The sequence below is a fragment of the Bos javanicus genome, chromosome 29 (genome assembly GCF_032452875.1).
Source record: "Bos javanicus breed banteng chromosome 29, ARS-OSU_banteng_1.0, whole genome shotgun sequence".
Classification (NCBI taxonomy): Eukaryota; Metazoa; Chordata; class Mammalia; order Artiodactyla; family Bovidae; genus Bos; species Bos javanicus.
In genome coordinates, this window is record NC_083896.1 from 19,449,952 (window position 1) to 19,476,596 (window position 26,645).

The following is a 26,645-nucleotide window of genomic DNA, read 5'->3' on the forward strand; positions in this document are numbered from 1 at the left end:
ATTTTTTAACCTCCCCTGGGATTTATTTATATATATTAATCCATAGTTCAGTTTATTTTGTTATCTTGAATCAATGCTAACCCATTTAATGCACCAACACTGAATAGAAATTATTTTGCCATATAATTGCTTTATGGATATTGAAATATCTGATATGAAAATTAAAGTTTTCAATATTTTAAATCTAACATTTTGTAAGTAATAGTTTTTGTTTGTTTGTTTTCCTTTTATTTTTTATTGAAGGATAATTGCTTTACAGAATTTTATTTTCTGTCAAACCTCAACATGAATCAGCCATAGGTATACATATATCCCCTCCCTTTTGAACCTCCCTCTCATCTCCCTCCCCATCCCACCCCTCTAGTTTGATACAGGGCCCTGTTTGAGTTTCCTGAGCCATACAGCAAATTCCCCTTGACTATCTATTTTACATATGGTAATGTAAATTTCCATGTTACTTTTTCCATACATCTCACTGTCTCCTCCCCTCTCCCCATGTCCATAAATCTATTATCTATGTCTTTTTCTCCATTGCTGCCCTATAAATAAATTCACTACCATTCTTCTAGATTCCGAATATATGTGTTAGAATATGATATTCATCTTTCTCTTTCTGACTCACTTCACTCTGTATAATAGGCTTTAGGTTCATCCACCTCATCAGAACTGACTCAAATGCATTCCTTTTAATGGCGGAGTAATATTCCATTGTGTATATGTAGCAAGACTTCTTTATCCGTTCATCTGTCGACAGATGGACATCCATGGGCATGGACATGCTTCCATGTTCTAGCTATTGTAAATAGTGCTGCAGTGAACAATGGGATGCATTTGTCTTGTTCAATTGTGGTTTCCTAAGGGTATATGCCTAGGTGTAGGATTGCTGGATCATATGGTGGTTTTTACCATGGTTCCTGACCCTGAAATGCTACTCTTTTCTGTGAGAATGAATGTGCCCCCAGTGGACCTGGTGCCTCATGCACTTTTCACAAGGCTGTGCGAGTACTAATAAATCAATGGGATCGGATATACACTTTAATTTTCATAGGTATATAGAATACTCTTTCAGCTTTGTCCTTTAATTCTAAAGAAGAGAAAACCTATACATGAGTACTAAAAGAATCTGATCTTCTCCAGAAATCAAAACAGAATCAAATAACAGTTGTCCTTCAGAACCAACTATGTGACTGTTAGCTGGTGATTTTTTTTTTTTTTATTCTTTCTTTTGAAAGTGAAAGTCAGTTGAGTCCGACTCTTGTGACCCCATGGACTGTAGCCCGCCAGCCTCCTCTGTCCATGGAATTTTGAATTTTCCAGGCAAGAATCCTGGAGGGGGTTGCCATTTCCTACTCCAGCCATTGTCATGTTTACTGTAGCCATTCTATAGGTGTGTAGTGATATCCCACTGTGGTTTTAATTATCATTCTCTGGTGGGTAATGAATGATACTGAATGTCTGTCTTATCATGTTCTTAGTTGCCTTGGTCTGTCCTCTTCGGTGAAATGTCTTATCATTCTTAACTGAATTTTATTGTTGAGTTTTGAGAGTTCTTTCTGTATTATAGATATCATCCTTTGTTGGGTATTTTGTTTGCATATATTTTGTCCCAGTCTGTTTCTGGTCTGTAGCGTCTCCTACACAGTCTTCCACAGAACAAGAGTTTTAAAATTTTGATTAGGTCTAATATCAGTTTTCCCTTTTATGAATCATGCTTTTTACTGTTGAGTCTATGAGTTCTTTGTATAGCCCACAGGTCTCAATTTTTCCTTAAAGTTTTATAATTTACATTATATATTTGTCTATGATCCATTTGAGTCAATTTTTATATTAAGTGTGTGTGTGGTGTTAAAATTTCTTCTTTTTTTTTTTTTTTGCCTATATGTTTTTGGCCAATTGCTCTAGTCCAGTTTGTTGAAAAAACTTCTCCTTATCCCATTAAGTTGCTTTTGGACCTTTGTAAAAAATCATTTTGACATTTGTGTGGGTCTGTTTCTGGGTTTCAAATTATGTCCCACTGTTCCATATGTCTGTTCCTTCCCTAATACCACACTGTTTTGATTGCTGTAGCTGTACAGTGTGCCTTAATACTGGGTACAGTGATTCTCTCTCACTTTACTCTTCTTTTTCAATATAGTTTTAATTCATTTTGGGCTGAGTCTTTTGACATACATTGTAGAATCAGTTAGGACAGAGGAGCTTGGCAGGCTTCAGTCCGTAAGGTTGCAAAGAGTCGAACTTGACTGAAGCGACTTAGCACACACGCATGCAAAGGTTAATTGTACAGAAGAAAATAAACAAACCAAGGAAAACTTGGTGGTATTTTGGTAAGAATTGCATTAACCTACAGATCAGTTTGAGGAGAACTGACATCTGTATGATGTTGACTTTTCCAATTCATAAATACGTGTGTCTCTTCACTTTTAAAATATTCTTTGATTACCTTCATCAATACTTTGTAGTTTTGGGCTTACAGATCCTATGCTTGTTAATACCTATGTATTTACATTCTTTGGGGTGATTGTTAATGGTATATTGTGTTTCAGTTTCTATAGGCTCATTATTAATAGATAGAAATTGTGAATGGTTTTTGTGTGTTGGCTTCAAAAAATTTTACTACTGTTTCCTTATTTCTGTTTCCTAATCTTCTGGTGATCTGAAGAATTGTCTTAGAGACATTTCTAGCATATTGGGTAACTAATTGTAAGTGCTACTGTGAAAGTGATAGTATTATTTTTCTCTTACAGCTTATATACTGAGCCTAACAGCCTGCGAAGCTAGTACAAGACAAAGCTAGATTCAAATGCAGACTTGCACATAGCTGTTTCCAATATGCTATGTCATCTCAGGGTGAAGGAAAAATTTTGAAGGGATTTACATGGTATATTTTGTGAGAAGTTTTCCCTGAAAATGACAGCTTGACTAGAATTACTAGACGCTCTACTTACTTTCTGTCTCTATAGACAGTGTACAAATATCTACCGACACGCAGGTGGTGCTAGTGGTGAAGAACCCAACTGCCAGTGCAGGAGACGTAAGAGGTGTGGGTTCAGTGCCTGGGTTGGGAAGATCTCCTGGAGAAGGAAATGGCAACCCACTCCAGAATTCTTGCCTAGAAAATCCCATGGACAGAGGAGCCTGGTGGGCTATAGTCCTTGGGGTTGCAAAGAGCTGGACACGACTGAAGTGACTTAGCATGCAGTGCATAGGGAAATTTGGGTTCCATTTTCCCTACTAAGTGCTTTAAAAAATTCTTTATATTTGAAGTACAAATATTTACCATATTGGTATTCATTTCTTTTTTCCTTCAGTTAACTGTTTATGAAGCAGGTACTGGGTATACAGAGATGAGTAACACAGAATCTCTGCTTTTAATTTGCTACAGTCAAGTAAAGAAGACTGATAGGAAAGCAGGTAGCATAATGGGTGTTAAGCATTCTGATGGAAGTAAGTACATTTTCTACACAATAGTGTACTGGAGCTGGTGCATATCAGCTTATGGGTGCAAATTGTAGGAATATTTATATGACATCAGTCATGTCCAACTCTTTGCAACCCCATGGACTGTAGCCTGCCAGGTTTCTCCATCCATGAAAATTTCAGGCAAGAATACTGGAGTGGATTGCCTTTTCCTTCTAACAGGGCTTTCCTGTTTCATCCCTCCCTCCCTCTCTTTCTTTCTTCCTTTTTTGTCTTGGGGCATGTACTTTACTAAAATACTACTATTACTGTTAACATAGAGAACAAGCTTATAGTTACCAAAGAGAAAGGGGGGAGGGATAAATTAGAAGTTTGGAATTAAAATAAACACACTACTATATTTAAAATAGCTAGCCAACAAGGACCTATTGTACAGCATAGGAAACTATACTCAAGATCTTATAGTAACCTACAATGGAAAAGTATCTAAAAAGAATATAGATTTAGATATATGTAGACAATGGCAACCCACTCCAGTACTCTTGCCTGGAAAATCCCATGGGCAGAGGAGCCTGGTAGGCTGCAGTCCATGGGGTCACTAAGAGTCGGACACGACTGAGCGACTTCACTTTCACTTTTCACTTTCATGCCTTGGAGAAGGAAATGGCAACCCACTCCAGTTTTCTTGCCTGGAGAATCCCAGGGATGGGGGAGCCTGGTGGGCTGCCGTCTCTGGGGTCGCACAGAGTTGGACACGACTGAAGTGACTTAGCAGCAGCAGCAGCAGCATATACTATGAATCACTTTGCTATAAACCTGAAACTAACACAACATTGTAAATCAACTATATTTCAATAAAAATTAAAAAAATAGAACAATACTACTGTTGGTACAGGAGCAAAGGTATTAAATCTAGTCCTTTGTCCTCATTGAAACATGAGCTAATTCAGCATGTCGTATCATAAGATGTCACATGACCAACTGCTTCTTGTGATTTAAGTAAACACCTTTTACAAATATGGTGACCAGTTCCCTTTTAGATGATGAGTGTGAGATTAAGTCTTAATTTCCTATGGGTTCTTTTTCTTCCCAGAGAATATAAAGCAGCTAACATCACCATCAACTTATACATCGTCAATGAACCTTGGCTCTTCTCACTGGCCTGGTGCTCCAGGATTCACTCAGTGACCACAGACAATATTCAGATCCTGAAGGAGATAAATCACCCTTACTACTTCATAGTGAGCTGATTGTCCAGATTGTTCTTCCAAATCTAGTACAGTAGGAGTCTCTGTCCCCTCTCCACCTTACATTGCCCACTGTGCAGTCTCCAGGGGAGCTAGTTAAGAGCAGAAACTTATGTGACATTGGAGAGGGGGCATTCTGTATTCTCTCACCTAGATTCTTCTGTGATTTTTCAGGCAGAAATTGGTATTATTGGTATAATCATCACTCTTTATTGAATCCTCACAATGTGCCTTTCATGCATAATGTAATTCAGCCCTCTGGGTTAGCCACTAGGAGCATTCCCATGGGAAATCTGAAATTTGATGTTATTAATATCCTTGACCAGAGAAGGCAATGGCACTCCACTCCAAGATCAGAATGAGGTCTGACTCCAGAGTTTTGTTACTGCAACCCCTCCTTTCTGAAGGCACAGCAACAATGCTAGTGACATGAGGTTTGTGGAGAAAATCAAGTATGCTGCTACTGCTGCTAAGTCACTTCAGTCGTGTCCGACTCTGTGCGACCCCAGAGATGGCAGCCCACCAGGCTCCCCCATCCCTGGGACTCTCCAGGCAAGAACACTGGAGTGGATTGCCATTTCCTTCTCCAGTAAAACCAAGTATACTTGATTCCAAATGAACACTGTGTGTCCTAAGCAAAATGCTTTTGAAAAGGAGAGTGTAACTATCCAGCTACAGCTTGTGGTTAGAGGTGTGGGGATCTGAACACCTGGTTTATACTTGCAACTAAATCCCATCACTTACCTATGAAGAGAGCCCCAGCTAACCAGTTAACTGCTATAGAGCCTGTATTTTTTATCAGCATAGAGCAGGATGACTGAGTCAGGAACAATGGCCCACAGCAGAAATCTGCTCTGTGAGCTAGGTCTTTTCCTACCCCTGAATAAGCTCTCACTCAGATTCCATAGTTTCTCTAGTCACTCTGAGATAATTTTTAAAGTTCTTTTTAATCACCAAAAAGCCTCAGCTCAGCATCAAGTGTCTAATCCAGAGTAATAACCCCAAGTCTAAACTGCCTTGAACATTAAAATTTTAGGCAGAGACACCTAAATGAGAAACTTAAATATTTTAGATTGCTTTCTCCATAGCTGCAGCCTCACTGGCCCTTGTTTCTGACTTGATCAGAGTCAGGAGCAGGTGCGAGGTGATCGGGGCCAAGCACACAATCTCATCGGGCCAGTACTGCATTGAGGCCTTCTGGTGGCAGTGTAAAACTGCATACCCCTTCTCCCTTGGTGCCTTGGGCAGCCCTCTGCAGATGACCCTCAAGGAAACCTTGGGTGGCAGGTCCCTTGGCATAGATGAAGCCTCTCCACTTGTCTGTCTCTGTACTATCCTCCTTCATTCATAGACTATATAATTTTCTAACAATTTTATTTTTAAAAATTGATTACAGAGTAAACTTGTTCAGTATGTAAAATTAATCATTATAAAATGCATAAGTTAGAAAGCAGTATACCCCTCCATAATCCTATCCTCCTACATCAGTAATGTCTGATAGTTGTCCCTTTGAATATATTAAATAAAACTTTATTAAGTAAAATTTTCATTTTAATATTTGAATTGTTAATAAATTCATGTGAATCAAAATTCAGAGTGTAAAAGACGTAAAGTCAAAAACTTCTTTCTACACCTGGCCTGGACTTGTTTTAAAGGACCCAAGGTCAGTTTGTTCAGGAAGGTGGAGCCAGTATTCCAAGGACCCTCCTAAGCAACCCTCACCCTGAGTTAGAATATGCAGGTTCAGATCCTGGCCACCTATTGTGTGAACTTGGAAATGTTAGTTAACCTGTCTTGGCCTCAGTTTGCTTATTTGTAAATTGAGTATCAAAAGTACTACAATGGAAGCATTTTTATCCAATATAATCCTCTCTGCTTAGTGTTCTATTAATTCAAAAATTTAAAACGAGGAATTGGGAAATAAATGATGTGTGGTCTGTTAGCATTTTTGTTGTTGTTGTTTGGTCGCCAAGTCTTGTCCAACTCTTTATGACGCCATGGACTGCAGCACCCCATGGCTTTCTTCTCCCGCACTATCTCTGGAGTTTGCCCAAGTTCATGTCTGTTGAATTGGTAATGCCATCCAACCATCTCATCATCTGTCACCCTCTTCTTCTGCCTTTAGTCTTTCTAGCATCAGGGTGTTTTCCAATGAGTCAGTTGTTTGCATCAGGTAGCTTTATCCAGGTCTTCCCTTGTGGCTCATATGGTAAAGAATCCACTTGCATTGCGGGAGACCTGGGTTCGATCCCTGGGTTGAGAATATCCCCGGCAGGTGGGCATGGCAACCTACTCCAGTATTCTTACCTGGAGAATCCCCATGGATAGAGGAGCCTGGCAGGCTATAGTTCATGGGGTCGCAAAGACTTAGTCATGACTGAGTGACTAAGCACACAGCAGAGCTTCAGCCAGCCTCAGTCCTTTGAATGAATATTCAGGGTTGATTTACTTTAAGATTGACTGGTTTGGTCTCCTTGTTCTCTAAGGGACTCTCAAGCATCTTCTCCAACACCACAGTTTGAAAGCATCAATTCTTCAGTGCTCTGCCTTCTTTATGGTCCAGCTCTCACATCCATACATGACTACTGGAAAGACCACAGCCTTGACTGTCCAGACCTTTGTATACAGACCTTTTACTGTGTGGATCACAACAAACTATGGAAAATTCTTCAAGAGATGGGAATACCATACCACCTGACCTGCCTCCTGAGAAATCTGTACGCAGGTCTAGAAGCTGGACATGGAACAAAAGACTGGTTCCAAATCGGTAAAGGAGTACATCAAGGCTGCATATTGTCACCCTGCTTATTTAACTTTTATACAGAGTACATCATGAGAAACGCTGGGCTGGAGGAAGCACAAGCTAGAATCAAGATTGCCGGGAGAAATATCAATTACCTCAGATATGCAGTTGACACCACCCTTATGGCAGGTAGCGAAGAAGAACTAAAGAGCCTCTTGATGAAAGTGAAAGAGGAGAGTGAAAAAGTTGGCTTACAACTCAACATTCAGAAAACTAAGATCTTGGCATCTGCTCCCATCAGATCAGATCAGATCACTCACTCAGTCATGTCCGACTCTTTGCAACCCCATGAATCGCAGCACGCCAGGCCTCCCTGTCCATCACCAACTTCCGGAGTTCACTCAGACTCACGTCCATCAAGTCAGTGATGCAATCCAGCCATCTCATCCTCTGTCATCCCCTTCTCCTCCTGCCCCCAATCCCTCCCAGCATCAGAGTCTTTTCCAATGAGTCAACTCTTCGCATGAGGTGGCCAAAGTACTGGTTTCTGCTTTAGCATCATTCCTTCCAAAGAAATCCCAGGGCTGATCTCCTTTAGAATGGACTGGTTGGATCTCCTTGCAGTCCAAGAGACTCTCAAGAGTCTTCTCCAACACCACAGTTCAAAAGCATCAATTCTTTGGCACTCAGCCTTCTTCACAGTCCAACTCTCACATCCATACATGACCACAGGAAAAACCATAGCCTTGACTAGAAGAACCTTTGTTGACAAAGTAATGTCTCTGCTTTTGAATATGCTATCTAGGTTGGTCATAACTTTCCTTCCAAGGAGTAAGCGTCTTTTAATTTCATGGCTGCAGTCACCATCTGCAGTGATTTTGGAGCCCAGAAAAATAAAGTCTGACACTGTTTCCACTGTTTCCCCATCTATTTCCCATGAAGTAGTGGGACCGGATGCCATGATCTTCGTTTTCTGAATGTTGAGCTTTAAGCCAACTTTTTCACTCTCCACTTTCACTTTCATCAAGAGGCTTTTGAGTTCCTCTTCACTTTCTGCCATAAGGGTGGTGTCATCTGCATATCTGAGGTTATTGATATTTCTCCCGGCAATCTTGATTCCAGCTTGTGCTTCTTCCAGCCCAGCGTTTCTCATGATGTACTCTGCATATAAGTTAAATAAACAGGGTGGCAATATACAGCCTTGACGAACTCCTTCATGGAAAATAGATGGGGAAATAAAGGAAACAGTGAGAGGCTTTATTTTTGGGGGCTCCAAAAGTACTCCAGATGGTGACTGCAGCCATGAAATTAAAAGACCATTGCTCCTTAGAAGAAAAGCTATGACCAACCTAGACAGCATATTAAAAAGCAGAGACATTACTTTGCCAACAAAGGTCCATCTAAGTCAAGGCTATGGTTTTTCCAAGGGTCGTGTAAAGGATGTGCGAGATGGACTATAAAGAAAGCTGAGGGCTGAAGAACTGATGCATTGGAACTGTGGTGTTGGAAAAGACTATCGAGAGTCCCTTGGACTGCAAGGAGATCCAACCAGTCAATCCTAAAGGAAATCAATACTGAATTGGAAGGATTGATGTTGAAGCTGAAGCTCCAATATTTTGGCCACCTGATGCGAAGAACTGACTCACTGGAAAAGACCCTGATACTGGGAAAGATTGAAGGTGGGAGGAGAAGGGGAGGACAGAGGATGAGATGGTTGGATGGCATCACTGACTTGATGAACATGAGTTTGAGTAAGCTCAGGGAGTTGGTAATGCACAGGGAAGCCTGTCTTGCTGTAGTCCATGGGACTGTCGCAAAGAGTCGGATATTACTGAATGACTGAACTGAACTGACTGATATAGACCTTTGTCTGCAAAGTGATGTCTTTGCTTTTTAACACACTTTCTAGGTTTGTCACAGCTTTTCTGCCAAGAAGCAATCTTCTTTTAATGTCATGGCTGCACTCACCAGCTACAGTGATTTTAAAGCCCAAGAAAATAAAATCTATCACTGCTTTCCCTTTTTTCCCTTCTATTTGCCATGAAGTATGAGAGTCCCTTGGACAGCAAGAAGATCCAACCAGTCCATTCTGAAGGAGATGAGCCCTGGGATTTCTTTGGAAGGAATGATGCTAAAGCAGAAACCAGTACTTTGGCCACCTCATGCGAAGAGTTGACTCATTGGAAAAGACTCTGATGCTGGGAGGGATTGGGGGCAGGAGGAGAAGGGGACAACAGAGGATGAGATGGCTGGATGGCATCACTGACTCGATGGACGTGAGGCTGAGTGAACTCCGGGAGTTGGTGATGGACAGGGAGGCCTGGCGTGCTGCGATTCATGGGGTCGCAAAGAGTCGGACACGACTGAGCGACTGAACTGAATGGAACTGAACTGATGGGACTGGATGGCACTATCTTAGTTTTTTGAATGTTGAGTTGTAAGCCAGCTTTTTCACTCTCCTCCTTTACCCTAATCAAGAGGCTCTTTAGTTCCTCTTTGCTTTCTGCCATTAGAGTAGTATCATCCATATAACTGAGGTTGTTGGTGTTTCTTCCAGGAGTCTTGATTCCAGCTTGTAACTCATCCAGAGGTGCATTTCTCATGATGTGTTCAGCATATAGGTTAAACAAACTGGATAACAATAAAAAGCCTTGTTGTACTCCTTTTTTAATCCTGAACTAGTCAGTTGTTCCATTCAGGGTATTGTTGTTTCTTGACCCGCATACAGGTTTCTCTGGAGACAGGTAAGATGATGTGGTATTCCCGTTTCTTTAAGAGTTTCCCACAGTTTGTTATGATATACACAGTCAAAGGCTTTGGCATAGTCAATGAAATGGAGGTAGATGTTTTTCTGCAATTCTCTTGCTTTCTCAATGGTCCAGGAAATGTTGCCAATTTCATCTCTGGTTCCTCTACCTTCTCTAAACCCAGCTTGAATACCTGGCAGTTCTTGTTTCACATAATGCTGAAGCCTAGCTTGGAGGATTTTGAGAATAACCTTACTAGCATGGGAGATGAGAGCAGTTGTCCAGTGATTTGAACATTCTTTAGTACCTTCTTGGGAACTGGGATGAGGATTGACCTTTTCCAGTCCTGTGGCCACTGCTGTGTTTTCTAAATTTGCTGACATATTAAATGCAGCACTTTAATAGCATCATCTTTAGGATTTTAAGTAGCTCTGCTGGAATTCCATCACCTCTACTAGCTTTATCGGCAGCAGTGCTTCCTAAGGCCCACTTGACTTCACACTCCAGAATGTCTGGCTCTGGGTGACTGATTACACCATTGTGGTTATCTGGGTCATTAAAATCTTTTTTGTACAGTTCTTCTATGTATTCTTTCCATCTCTTCTTGATCTTTTCTGCTTCTGTTAGGCCTTTACTGTTTCTGTCTTTTCCTATGCCTATCTTTGGATGAAATGTTACTTTGATATTTCCAGTTTTCTTGAAGAGATCTCTAATCTTATCCTTTCTGCTATTTTCCTGTTTCTTTGCGCTGTTCTTTGAAGAAGGCCTTCTTGTCTCTCCTTGCTATTCTCTGGAACTCTGCATTTAGATGCGTATACCTTTCCCTTTCTGGTTTTTCACTTCTCCTTTCCTCAGCTGTTTGTAAAGCCTCATCAGATAAACATTTACCTTCTTGCATTTCTTTTTCTTTGGGATGGTTTGGTTCACTATCTCCTGTACAGTGTATGGACCTCTGCCCACAGTTCTTCAGGCACTCTGTTTACTGGATCCAATCCCTTGAATCTATTTATCACCTCCACTGTGTATTAACAGGGAATTTGATTTAAGTTGTACCTGACTGGCCTAGTGGTTTCCCCCACTTTCTTTGGTCTAAGCCTGAATTTGACCATGTTGAAAAAACTTAGTGGCCTAATACTTAGTGGCTTAAAATATTTGTTTTTCACATTCTGTATAATGGCTGAACGCTTTCTCTGGTCTCAACCAGTTTGGTTGGACTGGGTGTCTAGGATGGCCTCATCCACAGGTCTAGGATCTTACCTGGAATGACTGTGGTCTCCCTTCATTTGGTCACTCCTCCTCAAGGAGGCCAGCTTTACTTATGTTCTCCTGGTGATGCTGGCTTCTTAGTAGTTAGAGAGGTCAAGCCCCAGTGCATGTGCCTTTCTAAGGATCTCCTAATCTGATGTTTGCTAATGTTCTACAGACCAAAGATAATGACATGGTCAAGTCCAGATTCAAGGTAGGGCAGGGAGCAACAGATGTTAGCTCTTGCTAGAGAGGAACAACCAAGTCATATTGCATACAGGCCTGCATGTGGGGAGGAATATTGTGATTATTTTATAAGCAATCCACCACATACATACCTAATACATTTTAAAGTATTCATTCACCTTTTGACATAGACTCAAGGTCTTTCGTTTGAGGGTATTTTAGCTGATTGAATTCTGTATTCACTTGCTTATATATACTTCCAAATGAACCAGCTATGATTTCTAAGTTTGTTTCCTTTTTTTGTTTTTCAGTCACTAAGTCATGTCCGAGTCTTAAAGCACAAAAGTAACTTAAAGTCATTGGGAGAATGAGGAATCCAGCCAGATTTTTATAATAATCCCATCACCCCCAGTCTCTTAGTGTGTCACTCACATCTAATTCATTTGCAGTTTATTTTTACTTATTTATTTAGGGCTGCACTGGGCCTTTGTTGCTTTGTGTGGGCTTTCTCTAGTTGCACCAAGGAGAGGCTACTCTTTGTTGTAACGAGCAGGCTTCTCATTTCAGTGTCTTCGCTTGTCACACAGGCTCTAGGGTGCACAGGCTCAGTAGCTGTAGTTCTTGGGCCCTAGAGCACGTGGGCTCCAGTGGTTGTGGCACACAGGCTTAGACGCTGCGGCTTGCGGGCTCTCAAGTGCACACTCTGTAGTTGTGGCACATGGTCTTTAGTTTGCTCTGCAGCACGTGAACTCTTCCCAAAGCAGGGGTTGAGCACATGTCCCCTTCAATGAATGTGTGCATGCTCAGTTGTGTCTGACTTTTTGTGACCCTATGGACTGTAACCTACCAGGCTCCTCTGTCCATGGTATTCTCCAGGAAAGAATACTGAAATGGGTTGTCATTTCCTCCTCCAGGGGGCCCTCCCAACCCAGGGATTGAACCTGTGTCTCCTGCATCTCCGGCATTGGTAGGTAGATTTTTATTCACTGCACCACGAAGGAAGTCCTGCAGTTTATTTTTTAATGACTTTTTCTGTCATCATCAACTTTTAAAAAGCATTGACTTAGTACCCCTTGAAAATGTCATATTTTTTTTACTCAGCTTTTACACATCTAAGCAACATTTAATTGTACCACACAATCATAACAAGTGCAGCTGTTCTAAAGCCATATGGACAGTAAAAACAACTGATTCTTATTGACTGTGCAGCCCACCTGGTGGGCATCCTGGAGGAGGCCAAGGCATTGGTCAGGTTCTGAGAGGGCAATAGGAGCCTTGGATTAGTGGAACTTGGTTGAAAGCTTCTGCTGTACCTGCCTACTAGAGCTATTTGAAGGATTAGCTGTGAAAATATCCTTAATATGCTTAGAACACTTCCTTCAGTTTAGTTCAGTTCAGTTCAGTCGCTCATTCATGTCCGACTCTTCGCGACTCCATGAATCACAGCACGCCAGGCCTCCCTGTCCATCACCAACTCCCGGAGTTCACTCAGACTCAACGTCCATCGAGTCAGTGATGCCATCCAGCCATCTCATCCTCTGTTGTCCCCTTCTCCTCCTGCCCCCAATCCCTCCCAGCATCAGAGTCTTTTCCAATGAGTCAACTCTTCGTTTGAGGTGGCCAAAGTACTGGAGTTTCAGCTTTAGCATCATTCCTTCCAAAGAAATCCCAGGGCTGATCTCCTTCAGAATGCACTGGTTGGATCTCCTTGCAGTCCAAGGGACTCTCAAGAGTCTTCTCCAACACCACAGTTCAAAACCATCAATTCTTTGGTGCTCAGCCTTCTTCACAGTCCGACTCTCACATCCATACATGACCACTGGAAAAACCATAGCCTTGACTAGATGGACCTTTGTTGGCCAAGTAATGTCTCTGCTTTTGAATATGCTATCTAGGTTGGTCATAACTTTCCTTCCAAGGTGTAAACGTCTTTTAATTTCATGGCTGCAGTCACTATCTGCAGTGATTTTGGAGCCCAGAAAAATAAAGTCTGACACTGTTTCCACTGTTTCCCCATCTATTTCCCATGAAGTGATGGGACCGGATGCCATGATCTTCGTTTTCTGAATGTTGAGCTTTAAGCCAACTTTTTCACTCTCCACTTTCACTTTCATCAAGAGGCTTTTGAGTTCCTCTTCACTTTCTGCCATAAGGGTGGTGTCATCTGCATATCTGAGGTTATTGATATTTCTCCCGGCAATCTTGATTCCAGCTTGTGTTTCTTCCAGTCCAGCGTTCCTCATGATGTACTCTGCATAGAAGTTAAATAAGCAGGGTGACAATATACAGCCTTGACGTACTCCTTTTCCTATTTGGAACCAGTCTGTTGTTCCATGTCCAGTTCTAACTGTTGCTTCCTGACCTGCATACAGATTTCTCAAGAGGGAGGACAGGTGGTCTGGTATTCCCATCTCTTTCAGAATTTTCCACAGTTTATTGTGATCCACACAGTCAAAGGCTTTGGCATAGTCAATAAAACAGAGATAGATATTTTTCTGGAACTCTCTTGCTTTTTCCATGATCCAGCGGATGTTGGCAATTTGATCTCTGGTTCCTCTGCCTTTTCTAAAACCAGCTTGAACATCAGGAAGTTCACGGTTCACATATTGCTGAAGCCTGGCTTGGAGAATTTTGAGCGTTACTTTACTAGTGTGTGAGATGAGTTCAATTATGCGATAGTTTGAGCATTCTTTGTCATTGGAATGAAAACAGTAGTTTGAGCATTCTTTGGCATTGCCTTTCTTTAGGATTGAAATGAAAACTGACCTTTTCCAGTCCTGTGGCCACTGCTGAGTTTTCCAAATTTGCTGGCATATTGAGTGCAGCACTTTCACAGCATCATCTTTCAGGGTTTGAAATAGCTCCACTGGAATTCCATCACCTCCACTAGCTTTGTTCGTAGTGATGCTTTCTAAGGCCCACTTGACTTCACATTCCAGGATGTCTGGCTTAGGTCAGGGATCACACCATCATGATTATCTGGGTCGTGAAGATCTTTTTTGTACAGTTCTTCTGTGTATTCTCCTATAATTGCTCATTAATATTAGTTCTCATCATTATCACCATCATTCATGTTATTGTTATGATAATAATTATAATAATGATAATATTATTATATAATATAATAAGGATAATATTATTATCATTACTAATAGTAAAATCATTACTATCATTTCTTTCTTTCTCTTCTTTCTTTCTACTAATCAGTCTAAGAAAAGACCTTGGGATAGAGTGGAAAATGGCATAAGAAAGAAAAAAATGCCAGACCCAGTACCATCATGTACTGGGTGAAATAATGCAAGTAGAAAGGGAAGATCAAACCAGGGAATTTAAAAACTCATGCAAGTGAAGCTAGGAGATGGAGGTCTGTAAAATGGGTGATTCAGTCAAGGAGCCTCAAGCAGTAGGCATGTTAGTCTTAGTTAAGAATGATAATTTCAGCATGCTTATTTGAAGCACAATGACTTAGAAGAATGATTCCTAAATTCCGGTTCACAGACTGGTTGCTTGTTTCTAGGAAGCTTGTTAAAGATGCAGAAGTTCTGATTCCTGAGTCGCTAATGAGGCCCAGGAAGCTGTCTTAGGAAAGGCTGCGGCTCAGGTAGATTTGGATGCACGGCCAGGTTTGGGAAGCTGTGCCGTGAACACATAGAACACTGGAAGCCAAGGAACTTGGGCTGTAGTCCTGGGTCCAGAGAAGACTTGCTCTGTGACATCTCTGCGACTCCCTCAGACCTCTGTCGGGGGTCCAGGGAAATGAGGTGTGTGAAGTGTTTTAGCCCTTGTAGAGCCCTCGACACATGTAAAGCGGGGATTACATGTTAGGTTAGCAGCAGGTATTCTCTGTGTTTGACTTCAATCCCAGCGATCAAGGTTCCTCTCCCTGCTCTGCCCCTGCTGCATCCCTGACAGCCAAGCAAGGGACTTGATCCACATGATCTACAATGTTCTCCAACTGTAAATGCCTAAAACTGTTTTCTGTTTTGCAGACACCAAAGTTCTATCTATTCATGTGGATTTTCATGGATATTCTTTCTGCAGTTTTCATTGTTGCCATATTTCATTTTTATTGCTAAGCATATGTTTGTAATTTTAAACGCTTTTTTCCCCCAAATAAAAATATACATGATTTGATGGAAGTTTAAGAAAAAACAGTTACATTCTTCTCATAGTCCCACATGGCAAATCTCAGGGAGACAGGGTTTTAAGGGTTTTCTCTTCCAAACCTCCTGTTTCTTCTCATGCTGCCTGCAGCTCCTCACACCCTGTCTACCTCCTCTACGTGAGACCATATCCTAAGGATAAGGACTCTCACTAAAGCTTAATCAAAGCCTGTTACTGCAGATCCCTTGTGGATCAGTTGGGAGAGGACAGGGGTTGAAGGTCGTTCAGAACAAGTGCCTCCGCCTCCCCACCTTCCACAGGATGGATGGGACACAGCAGGGTGCTGTGTAAAGAGCAAGCTCCCCCTCCAGGAAACCTGGGTTTTAGTCCTGGCTTTTCCTGTAGTTGCTGGGTGACTCTGGGGAAATCACTGCCCCTTTCCAGACCATAGTCTTTGTATCTGTCCAAGAAAATGACATTTGGGAATTCTTGAGGGGAAAATGCTATGAGATTACAAGGTTCAGGCAGAAGAGGGGACATCTGGTAGAAAAATTTTAGCTGAAAGATACTCCATGGTTCTTTAGATCTCATCGTGCCCATCATTTCCTCATCTGAGTTATCTTTTAAAGGAGGAAACTACAAACCCTCCTCCTAAGGTAGCATTTAACTGGGTAATGTTCTTTTCTGGCCACTGCTTGTATTATTTTCACTTTGGAAGAGGTCTGTGAGGCTCATGGTCCCTCTGCTTCATTCTAGGAGGAGAGACAGCCAGAGTGAAAAAATCCTCCATGGTATCACCAGTTACACAGGTAAAGTCAGAGGCCTTTAGGAAGTCATTGCCTCCAGAAAGCAGGGCCTACCTTTAATGTTTCTCTCAAGAATTTAAGGAGTCTAAAATTATGGAGTGGGAACCAGTGAGAAGTTAGGAGAAATAGGCTGGGCACAGATTCTAGAGAGCTCTTGACATCAGAATTCATTGTGGACTTTATCCTCTAAGCAGTGAGATTTCTTGGAAGATTTTGAATGTGGGTGTATATTTGCTCTCTTGTTCATATATTCATTCATCACATGATTATTATTGAGTACCTGCTTTGTGCCAGGCATTCTGAGAGGCTGAAGCACCTGAAAGCTGTCTATGGAGGGTGGTTCAAGAGGAAAGAGCTTCTGGCCCACAGGAGCAGTGAGGAAGCAGGCGAAGGTATAACAGTTGACATCTTTGGTTCAGGCATCTAGTTCCAGGACAGAGAAGCCACCGTGTTGATCACAGCTCAGTGTGCTCTATGTGGCTTCAGGTGTGATGTATGTTGGAAGGTGGAAGGAAAAAATGGCAAAGATCCTGGAGTTGTGGTCTAGAGTCTAGGCTCTGCATATAAGCAATTGGGAAATGGTGAACGAGTTTCAAGCAAGGGAATAATATGCTTAGACTTCTGTGTAAAGGGATAGAACAGCAGAATAACTTATTGATCAGCAGGATAACTAAGGGCTGAGTAAGTGATATAGGTCCAGTAAGGGAAGGGAAGCTAGAGTTTATATTTCAGGAAGTTGTGGGGATAATCACACAGTGAGTTACTGGTTTGGGAAGCCAGTGCAATGTCAAAGGGAAAACCATTTAGGAGGCAGAAGACTGTGCAGTACATGATGCAGTTTCCTCCCATAGCTTGTGGAGCCTTAAGTAAAGTTGAAACAGTCACAAAATCATGAATTAATTTAATTTCTTATGGACAGTGGTATAGATCATGAGATGTGTACCAACTGGCAGAGTGTTCAACACAAACATTACTTAGAGTTGCAGGAATGGATTCATAGGGACCATGAAAACCAAGTTCAGAAATTTGAAGAGCAATTGTCTTTCCTACTATAAAATTGATTGGTTTAACCAAGCTGATACAAATTTCTTAAGATAGAGATTTCCAGTAACTGAGTTTTACACATTTTAAAAAGATCACTCTGCTGGCTTTTAAGATGACTAAAGACTGTGTTCCAGCTGCCTTATGCTTTTTAGTAGTTATATTAGTAATCCAGGGCTTCCCAAACAAAATACCACAGACTGGGTGCCTTTAGCAACAGAAACTGATTTTTCTTACAGTTCTGGAGGCTAGAGGCACAACATCAGTGCATCATCAGATTTGCTTTCTTCTGGGGCCTCTCTCCTTGGCTTACAGATGCCCACTTTCTTGCTATGTCCTCACACTCTGATTTCTCTGTGCACACACAAACCCCCAGTGTCCTCAGTGTCTCCAGATTTTCTCTTCTCTGCTCAGACTGGATCAGGGCTCACCATAATGGCCTCATTTTGATCATGTCTTTAAAAGATTTATCTCCTAAATTAGTCCTATATTGAAGTGCTAGTGGTTAGGGCTTTAACATATGAATTTGTGTGGTATTTAGCCCATAACAGTAATCCAACCAAGAAATAAAAGAATGTGAAAATGATGAGAAAACCATGGATGGAAGAGAAGTTTTGAAGGAAAGTTAAAAGAACTGTTTACATTTGAATGAAAGAAGTAATTATAATGCCTTAGGAAAGCACGGTTTACTTGACCCTGAATTCCCACCAGGTTGAAATGTGAAGAAACTAAGATGAGTAGAAAATAAATTAAGACTTTTTCCTGTTTTTGAGAGTTTTTAGTTGCCCATTTATAAAAACCAGTTTTGCATGATCTACATAAATGTGTAGAAATACTCTTTGAGTACCTCAAAGAGACGCCTACAAGGCAAAGGCCTAAGTTTAGAATCAGGGAAGGAACAAGGAAAACTGGAAAGAAGCAGGAGCCACAGCCCGGACCCAGCCAGGGTGGGGAGATTATAGCCTCCAACACTAGCAGTGTCGAGTATTACACCACGACTGCCGCAGAGGGGCATGTCCTGCTGCTGCCACCTCTCTAGCTTTAGGATGCATTTTGCAGCCCTTTAAAAAAAGTCCAATCTTTTGTCTTCTGTATCTAGTGGTTTCTTATGAAAAGTCTTCCAGAAAAGAAGTCTTCTATTTTTTATCATTGTTCCTCTACTTGTAACATGTTCTTTTACTCTGGCTACTTTTTAAGATTGTTCCTTTTACTACTGGTTTTCAGTAAGGTGATTTACCTTAGTGTGTATGAGTGTGTTTATCTTGCTGAACTTCTTAGATCAGTAGGAGTATAAATTTTCAGTCTGTATTTTTTCTAATATTTTTCTTCCACTACCCTCTTTCAGTTACCAGATGTTAGGTGGTTTCTTATTATCCCATGGGTTGCCAAGACCATTTGCTTTTATTTTTAGCCTATTTAATTTTTTTGACTGTACCAGGTCATAGTTGTGGCATGTGGGATTTTTAGTTGCTGCACACAAACTCTTAGTTGCAGCATGTGGGATCTAGTTCCCTGACCAGGGAGTGAACCTGGGCCCCCTGCATTGAAAGCATGGCATCTTAGCCATGCTAGGGAAGTCCCTAGCCTTTTTAATTTTGGCTTCATTTTAGAAATATTGTATTACTGTATGGTTAGTTTTTAACTGCTATGTAACAAATTACCTGAGACCTAGCAGCTCAAAAAAACACAAATTTATCATCTTACAGTTTATTGGACAAGGAGTCTAGGCATAGTTTTGCTGAGTCCTCTGTACCAGGTCTCATGAGGATAACATCAAGGTATTGGCCTGGGCTGCAATCTCATCTGAGATACCATAGTCCTCTTCCAAGCTCATGGGTTGTTGGCAGAATTCAGTTCCTTACAATTGCAAGATTGAAGCCATCCATGTTTCCTTAATCATTCTTGGAATAGTTTTGCTCTAAGGTCCTAGAGACTACCTTCAGGTCCTAGTCATAAGGCTTTTTCACAGCATGACATCTTAATTCTTCAAAGCCAGCAGGAAAATACCTCTTGTAGCATGGATTGAGGAAAAAGAGAACAAAGAAAACAAAATATTACACCAAACAAATAGAGAACAAGTTGAAACATGGTAGTGATAAATTCAATCATTTTATTAATTACATTAAATATAAATGAACCAAATTCTCAAAACATGTGTAGGAATTGTCAGACTGGATAGAAGCAGGAACAACATATATGCTGTCGACAAAAGAAATACTTAAAATACAAAAACATAGAGTAAAACCAAAAAGAAAGAAAATAATATGCCATGTAAACAATAAGCCTCAGAAATAATATCTGGAAAAACTTCAAAGCATGGACATTGTTAGAAATAAAGGTTTCATAATGATAAAACAGATGATGTATCAGGAAGCCACTATATATACTTAATAGCAGAGCTTCAAAACATATTAAAAAAAAGCTGAAAGAGAGAAATCATACTTAGAGATTTTAAGATTCTTCTCTCATTGCCTGAAAGAACAACTAAACACCCAAAAAATTAAATCAGAAACGATATCTGAATATTTTCAGTGAATGTGACCTAATTGACAGAAAATATACTTAACAACTGCAGAATACACAACATTTTCAAATGTACATTGCTAGCCATAAAATGAATCTAGAAGAATTTGCTGATTTACCTAATACAGAGAGAATTAGGCAAAATGAGGGGACAGAGAAATATGTTCCAAACAAAATAACAAGACTAAATCTCAGAAAAAGAACTAAATGAAATCAAGATAAGCAGTCTACCTGATAAAGAGTTAAAATTAATGGTCTTGAATATGATCAACCAGGAATTCTCTACCCATCAAAAGTTGAAGGAGAGATCAAGAGTTTCCCAGATAAACAAAAGCTAGATGAGGTTCATCACCACTAAACCAGTTCTATAAGAAATGTTAAAGGGAGTTCTTTAAGTTGAAAAGAAATGGCACTAACTGATAATAAGGAAGCTTGCAAAAGTAAAAATCTCACTGGAAAATGTACATATATAATAAAGGTAGGAGATTGATCACTTATAAAGGAAGTATGAAGATTAAAAAAACAAAAGTAGTAAAAATGACTAAAATTACAATAATTAGGGATGCCAAAAATAAGAAAATGTAATAAACTGTGTCATCAATAAATTTCAAAAGATCAAAATCACACACTTTTGTTCTGTGATCACAAAAGGAATTAAGTTAGAAACAATAAAATATCTAGATAATCCTCTAAATGCTGGAAATTAATGAATATCTATAAACATTTCATTGATAAAGGGATCAATCACAATGGAAATTGGAAAATATTTTTAAAGGATAATGCCTATATAATGGAAAAATTTGTGGGGTACAGCATAAAGCTGAACCTAGAAGGAAATTTGTAACTCTAAATGTTAGAAGGAAGATTGTTAAGGTAGAAACTTAATCAATATGAAACCAATCTTAAAAAGCTAAGTAAATTTTTTTCCAAGTAAAAGAAAGGAAATAATATAGATAGGAACAATGGAATAGATGAAACAACAGAGAAATTTTTAAAAATGAAAGTTTGTTCTTAGGAAAGATTAATAGAATTGATAAATTCTTAATAAGAGAAATTGATTGACAATAATTGAAGTAGCATCATTTATAACCAAGTTATAAATACTGACAAAGGTCTGTCTAGTCAAAGCTATGCTTTTTCCAGTAGTCACATATGGATGTGAGAGTTGGACCATAAAAAAGCTGAGCACCGAGGAATTGATGCTTTTTGAACTATGGTGTTAGATAAGACTCTTGAGAGTCCCTTGGACTGCAAGGAGATCAAACCAGTCAATCCTAAAGGAAATCAGTCCTGAATATTCATTGGAAGGACTGATACTGAGGCTAAAGCTCCAATACTTTGGCCACCTGATGCAAAAAATGGATTCATTGGAAAAGACCCTGATGCTGGGAAAGACTGAAGGCAGGAGGAGAGGGACAACAGAGGATGAGATGGTTGGATGGCATCACTGACTCAATGGACATGGACATGAGTTTGAGCAAGCTCCAGAAGTTGGTGATGGACAGGGAAGCCTGGTGTGCTGCAGTCCCTGGGGTTGCAAAGAGTCAGACACAACCTAGCGACTGAAATTGAACGGATAACAGCATAAAACATTAACTAGGAATTTTAGGAAATTATTGTAAGCTCTTACAAAGATAGATGATTGTTTGTTGTAAACTACAAAAAGTTTAATGAGGAAAAATAAGACCTAGGTAAATGGAGCAATATAACACATAAATGAATTTAAAAACTCAATATTGTAGATATTGGATATCATAGAATTGAATTACAAATTAAATTCAAGCCTGATAAAAATCCCCTTCTTTCTATGAAGCTGACAAAGAAATGAAGCTCAAGTGTGCAGCTGTTTCTTCAAGAGTGAAATTACACTCAGGGCAAAATAACTGGATTCTGGACTGACTGCTTTGGATTTTCACTCTCTTCTAGATTTCAGCTCTACTGTTCCTCATTATATTGTAAATTCTTAGATAAATTTAAGATGTCTTCTTGGTTTCATACAGTATCCAGTTTCAAATTTGTCTTTGATAAGAGTCCATTTCCTAGCTGCATTACTAGAAAAAGTGTCCATCATCTATTGTTTCTACTGTTCAATTTGAAAAAAATAAAAAACTATTTTCTGAGCAATTATTGTGTGACAGATACTCCTGAGCAATGTATATGGGGTGGCAAGCAAGACAAAGTCTCTGTCCTTAAAAAGCTCCCATTCTAATGGAGGATGTGTTCGTTTTTCTATTCAAGCTGCTTTGGAAGCAGTGGTTATGAAATCCATGAACTTTAAGCAAATGTTGATTTCAGCCTTCCGAGTGCTCCCATTTGAGTGAGAACCTCACACAACAGACTCTTAAACTCAAGCACCTTGATAAACTGAGGACCATAGCAAAGTCTTCCCAAAGGCTGGATAGGGAGGAGAACTAGGGGGAAAGAATCTAAAATGGTAAGTGAGGAGCTGACATTTTAAAGATGACTAGGATTCTGTCACATGACAGGCAAAGATTGGAGAAGCGACTTTGAAAGAATCTGTGTTGTTTTCTTTGCTGTCCCATAGAAACTCCAAGTGCAAGCCTCCGTGATGAAGTTTTGGAAGTTGTGGAAATACCTGGACTTTTAATCAAGAGCGAAATGGAATATCCAGACTCTGAAGTCATTATACCAGAGGTTGTCAATGAAACCACTGCACCAACCATGCATCCCACAGATGATGTTGGACAACCAGTGCCCACTGAGCCAGCTTTTGAACCCATCCAAGCACCCACTTCAGAAACCAACAGAGAGGCCACCCTCAAAATTGTATTGCTTACCTTGGAGGCAAATGAACCTACAGTTCCCTTCATGGAGAAGCCTCCTCCTGAAACGTAAACTGAAAAGCCCCCCCACCATTGACTCCCCCCAATAATCCTCTTTTATGATGGTTTCCACCACATCCAGCATGTCCTTCTCCCCCTTTTGGGCTGCCTTCAAAGAATAATTAGTCACAACTTGCCTCCTTCTCCTTTTTCTCCCTCTCTGTGCCCAGGGCAACTTGATGGTAGAGAGAGATCAGGAAAGGGGTACGGAAGAGCCAGGGAGGCTCTCAAGAAAACCACTCTGGTCTTGCCTTTCCTCTCCAGGGGACGATCAGAGGGGAAAGAGTGTGATTCTGGAGTTGGAGCTGGTTGTTCTCCAGGTGTCAGAGGATCTGTCTCATCCTAACCCTTCATAATATTCCCCACTAAAGGAGTGGCTGTGGTGAACATCAGACTATAAGTAAAGGCAACCTCTCAGGAACTGAGAAGGTAATTGATACAATCTTTGGGGCCCTCTGCGGTTACTCAGGCTGACAAAGTCAAGGGAGGAATGCCAGAGTGATGCCGTCCAGAGTCAGAGAAGGAGAGGTGGCATGGGCATGAGCGGGGGCAAAGATCTCACCCCACTCACACATCCAGTCGTACAGTGTGCGTGGGGTGCTTCCTTATAGCTTGTCACTGGCTGATTCTCCAGTGGGATGATGGGCATAATCCCATACCTACCCAGTGGCTTTTGACCTTGAAGCTGACTTTCGACTTGAGCTGAGAACCCTGTGTTAGAAGCAGGAAGTTGTGTTCCACTGTGTGACCATCGTCTACTCACCCTCCTTGTCCAGGGCTCATGTTCCCGTGTATATGGTAAAGGGCAGGAGCAGACACCACAGCACCTTCCCTGGGCTGACTGTGGAGTCCTATAAACATTGGTGGGGCAGGGCTGCCTCGGATAGCCGCATTGTCATCCCAGAAAGCAGGGCTGTGTGGTCTGGGGACTTTGTTTCAACAACCAGCCCCTCCCCCTCCCACACAGGCATCTGGAGACCAGGAACAGCACTCCCTGTGGAGTGGTTTGTCACCTACATGCAGGTGACCCCAGATGCTTGTGCATTTGAGGACAAGTGAGCAGGCTGGCTGTGCTGAAGTATCAGGGGCCTTGAGGACAGATCCCTAACATGCCAGAGGCAAGAGGATTCTCCCCTGTCACCTCTCCCGGCTCTCAGCCTAGCCACAGTTCAGAGGGATGTCCCACCCCACATCATACCTTCTCTGTCTGAAGACCCCACCCAAGACCTGCCCAGGTCATGCCCAAACTTCGTTGTTCCATCCTGGTCACAAAGTAATATTTTACAGGCTCCCACTGGACATACGGATTTAACCCCAGGCAGCACGGTTCTTGGAGGTTCTGGGGTTCTTGGAGGTTTCTTGATTGACCAAGGAGATATTTCTGGCAGGATTCAAGTGCCACTCTGGATCCACTGGCTCTAGGTAAGGTACAGAAGCTGGTTCCCCCTCTGGATCTCCAGCCAACCACATGTAGGTCTCTACCTCCCAGGATGACATCCAGCATTGCCCTGCCCATCCTGCCCTGGTCCCAGCCCATCCCTTTAAGCCCCTTTCAAGCACCTTGTGCACTCAGGCTCCCCAGCCCCCAGTCCCAGACTAGCTTGACCCTGCACTTGCAGAACACAGAGATGCTTATATAGATCGCTCACCAACAGGACCGTGTCCTGGCCCCACACAATACCCCGTCCCCCTTCCCGCCAGCAAAGACACTGCAGGGCCAGAAGATAAACACAGGCTTTATGTCTGAAGTCATCAGGGAAGATTTGAGCAGCAGCTCAGCACTCACACTGTTATATATAAAAGAGTTCTGTCTCCCTCACACCAGCTGAGGCTCCTGGAGTTTGGGGAATTAAGCCAGTCCCTTAGGTTTCAGGATAATCTTGGTTTGATTGTTCCAGTGTGGAGAACTAGGTCATCCTCTTGGTTATGTTTCCAGGCCATGCACAGAAAGTCAAAAGAGGTCACGTGGTAGGACTAGTCTGAGTTACGAATGACATCCGAGGAGCACGGGCTCTTACGATGGCAAGGTCACAGTAAGCCTGGAGTAGAACCAACAACGTGCTTCAGGGTGAATGGAGGGAGTTCTGCCTCCTGGCAAGGCCACCTCACTGGAAGAAGGGTCAGAGGCCACGGTGATACTGTCATGGTGGCCAGCCAGCCCAGCCTCCCTGCCTGGGTAGTCAGAGTCTTCCCCCAGCTGTAGAGGTCGCTGATGGTCCTGAGCCAGCTGCTGCCTGGAGAGCAGGCACGGGGCCAGAGCCACCTGCCCACTGTTCCCTCGCCACTCCTGGGGCCCCACTGTTTGCTCATGGCTGTGAGCATCTGGCTAATACAGGGAGTCGGGAGGTCATCCATCTTGTAGCCCTGAAAACAGCAGCAAGAAGATAAACAGAGCACCGAGAAGGACATGGCTGTCCACTCAGACCCAGAACACAGACAGCTCCCAGGAAACTGCAGTGGACAGAAGCCTGGACAAAGACAAATCCTTCCCCCATCTGGACTCAGTCTCCCTAGCCAGCAGCTGAAGGTATGGATTCATCCACCCAAATTCTAGGATTTTAAGTTGTTGTGACCCTACATTAAGGTGCTGGTTTTTGGGTCCCTCAAATCCTGAATGCCTGTCTCCAGGAGTGATCATAAAGGCTGTACCAACTGAGCTCAGTTTCAGGAGGCCTCATTGCTAATGGCTTTGCAGTTGACCTCAATGACTAAAGGCTCAATCTCTAAATATTAAAGACACTGGGACATAGATCCTGAGTGGGTGATGTGTTCCTCAGCTCTACATTAAGCCCCTACCCCAGACCTAACCTGATCTAACCTTAGGTCCAACTTGACCCTGACCACAGGCTAAGCTGCACACTTCTCCTGTGATGTGGGGGCTGGGAGGATGGCTGAAGCTGCAAGTGGGGCTAGGGAGCCCCCCAGGCCTGGAAGGAAGCGCTCTCACCAGTGATGTTTCACAGAGGAGTTTGCTCCATGTACCAGGTTCCCAGTGGTGATGTGGAAGAAGGTGTTGCTGCTGCTCCAGTTGGAGAACTTGGTGAAGGGGTGAGTGGTCAAGATGTCCTAGGGGAGCAGAGAGAGTCTGAAGTTGCACAGCTGGACTGTTTGGCCTCACTCTCCTCAGCTCCAGCCCAGAGACACCACCCACACGAAGGACCTCAGGCCCTCAGATGGGGAAAGAAGCAAGAGGGTAGAGTCCAGCTGTGCCACAGAGCTGCTGTGCGAGGCAGGCCGTGGTTGGGACCAGCTAGAGGGACAGCCAAGAAAGCCCAGGAGGCAGTCAGGTGTATAGGGCCAGTACTGCAATTTTAAGAGCTTCAAGAAACTATGCTCCCACATGAGGTAATCCAGTGGAGTTGGAAGAGGGGGATGAGAAGACACCACCTCGGGGAACACAGAGTGTGGGCTGGGTTGAGAAGCAGCCCAGGGAAGTAGAGAAGAGTAGAGAAGCCTGGGAGGACCAAGGGAGATGTGAGGGAAACCAGGCAAGTGGGCCCATGGAGCCAAGAAAAAGATGGTGGCCATTGCCGCCTTCGCCAGCAGCCCCAGTTGTGCCCTCCTGTGTCCGTGGTAGGACTCTGCCCCCTTGGTAGGAACTGCTCAGGCCCTTACAACTGAGCACAGTTACCCCAGCACAGCCTGCCACCCCGACTAATGTGGGCAGAGAGCATTCTGGAGGGAGGAAGTGGGTGGTAGCGTCTGATGATGCTGAAAGACCAAGCACTAAAAGAGTTGAATGG

The 26,645-nt window shown here is 42.2% G+C and overlaps 1 protein-coding gene across 1 annotated transcript in view; it reads left to right on the top strand.

The window, feature by feature from the left end:
- Positions 1–23,034, top strand: part of LOC133240931 (glycerophosphodiester phosphodiesterase domain-containing protein 4-like) — a 111,263-nt gene extending 88,229 nt beyond the window's left edge. Inside the window, exons 12-13 of the mRNA XM_061405915.1 lie at positions 4,511–4,658; positions 22,605–23,034. Of these exons, the coding sequence (XP_061261899.1) occupies positions 4,511–4,658; positions 22,605–22,667 (211 nt within the window). The 3' untranslated portion in view covers positions 22,668–23,034. The remainder of the gene's footprint in view (positions 1–4,510; positions 4,659–22,604) is intronic.
- The last annotated feature ends 3,611 nt before the right edge of the window (positions 23,035–26,645 follow it).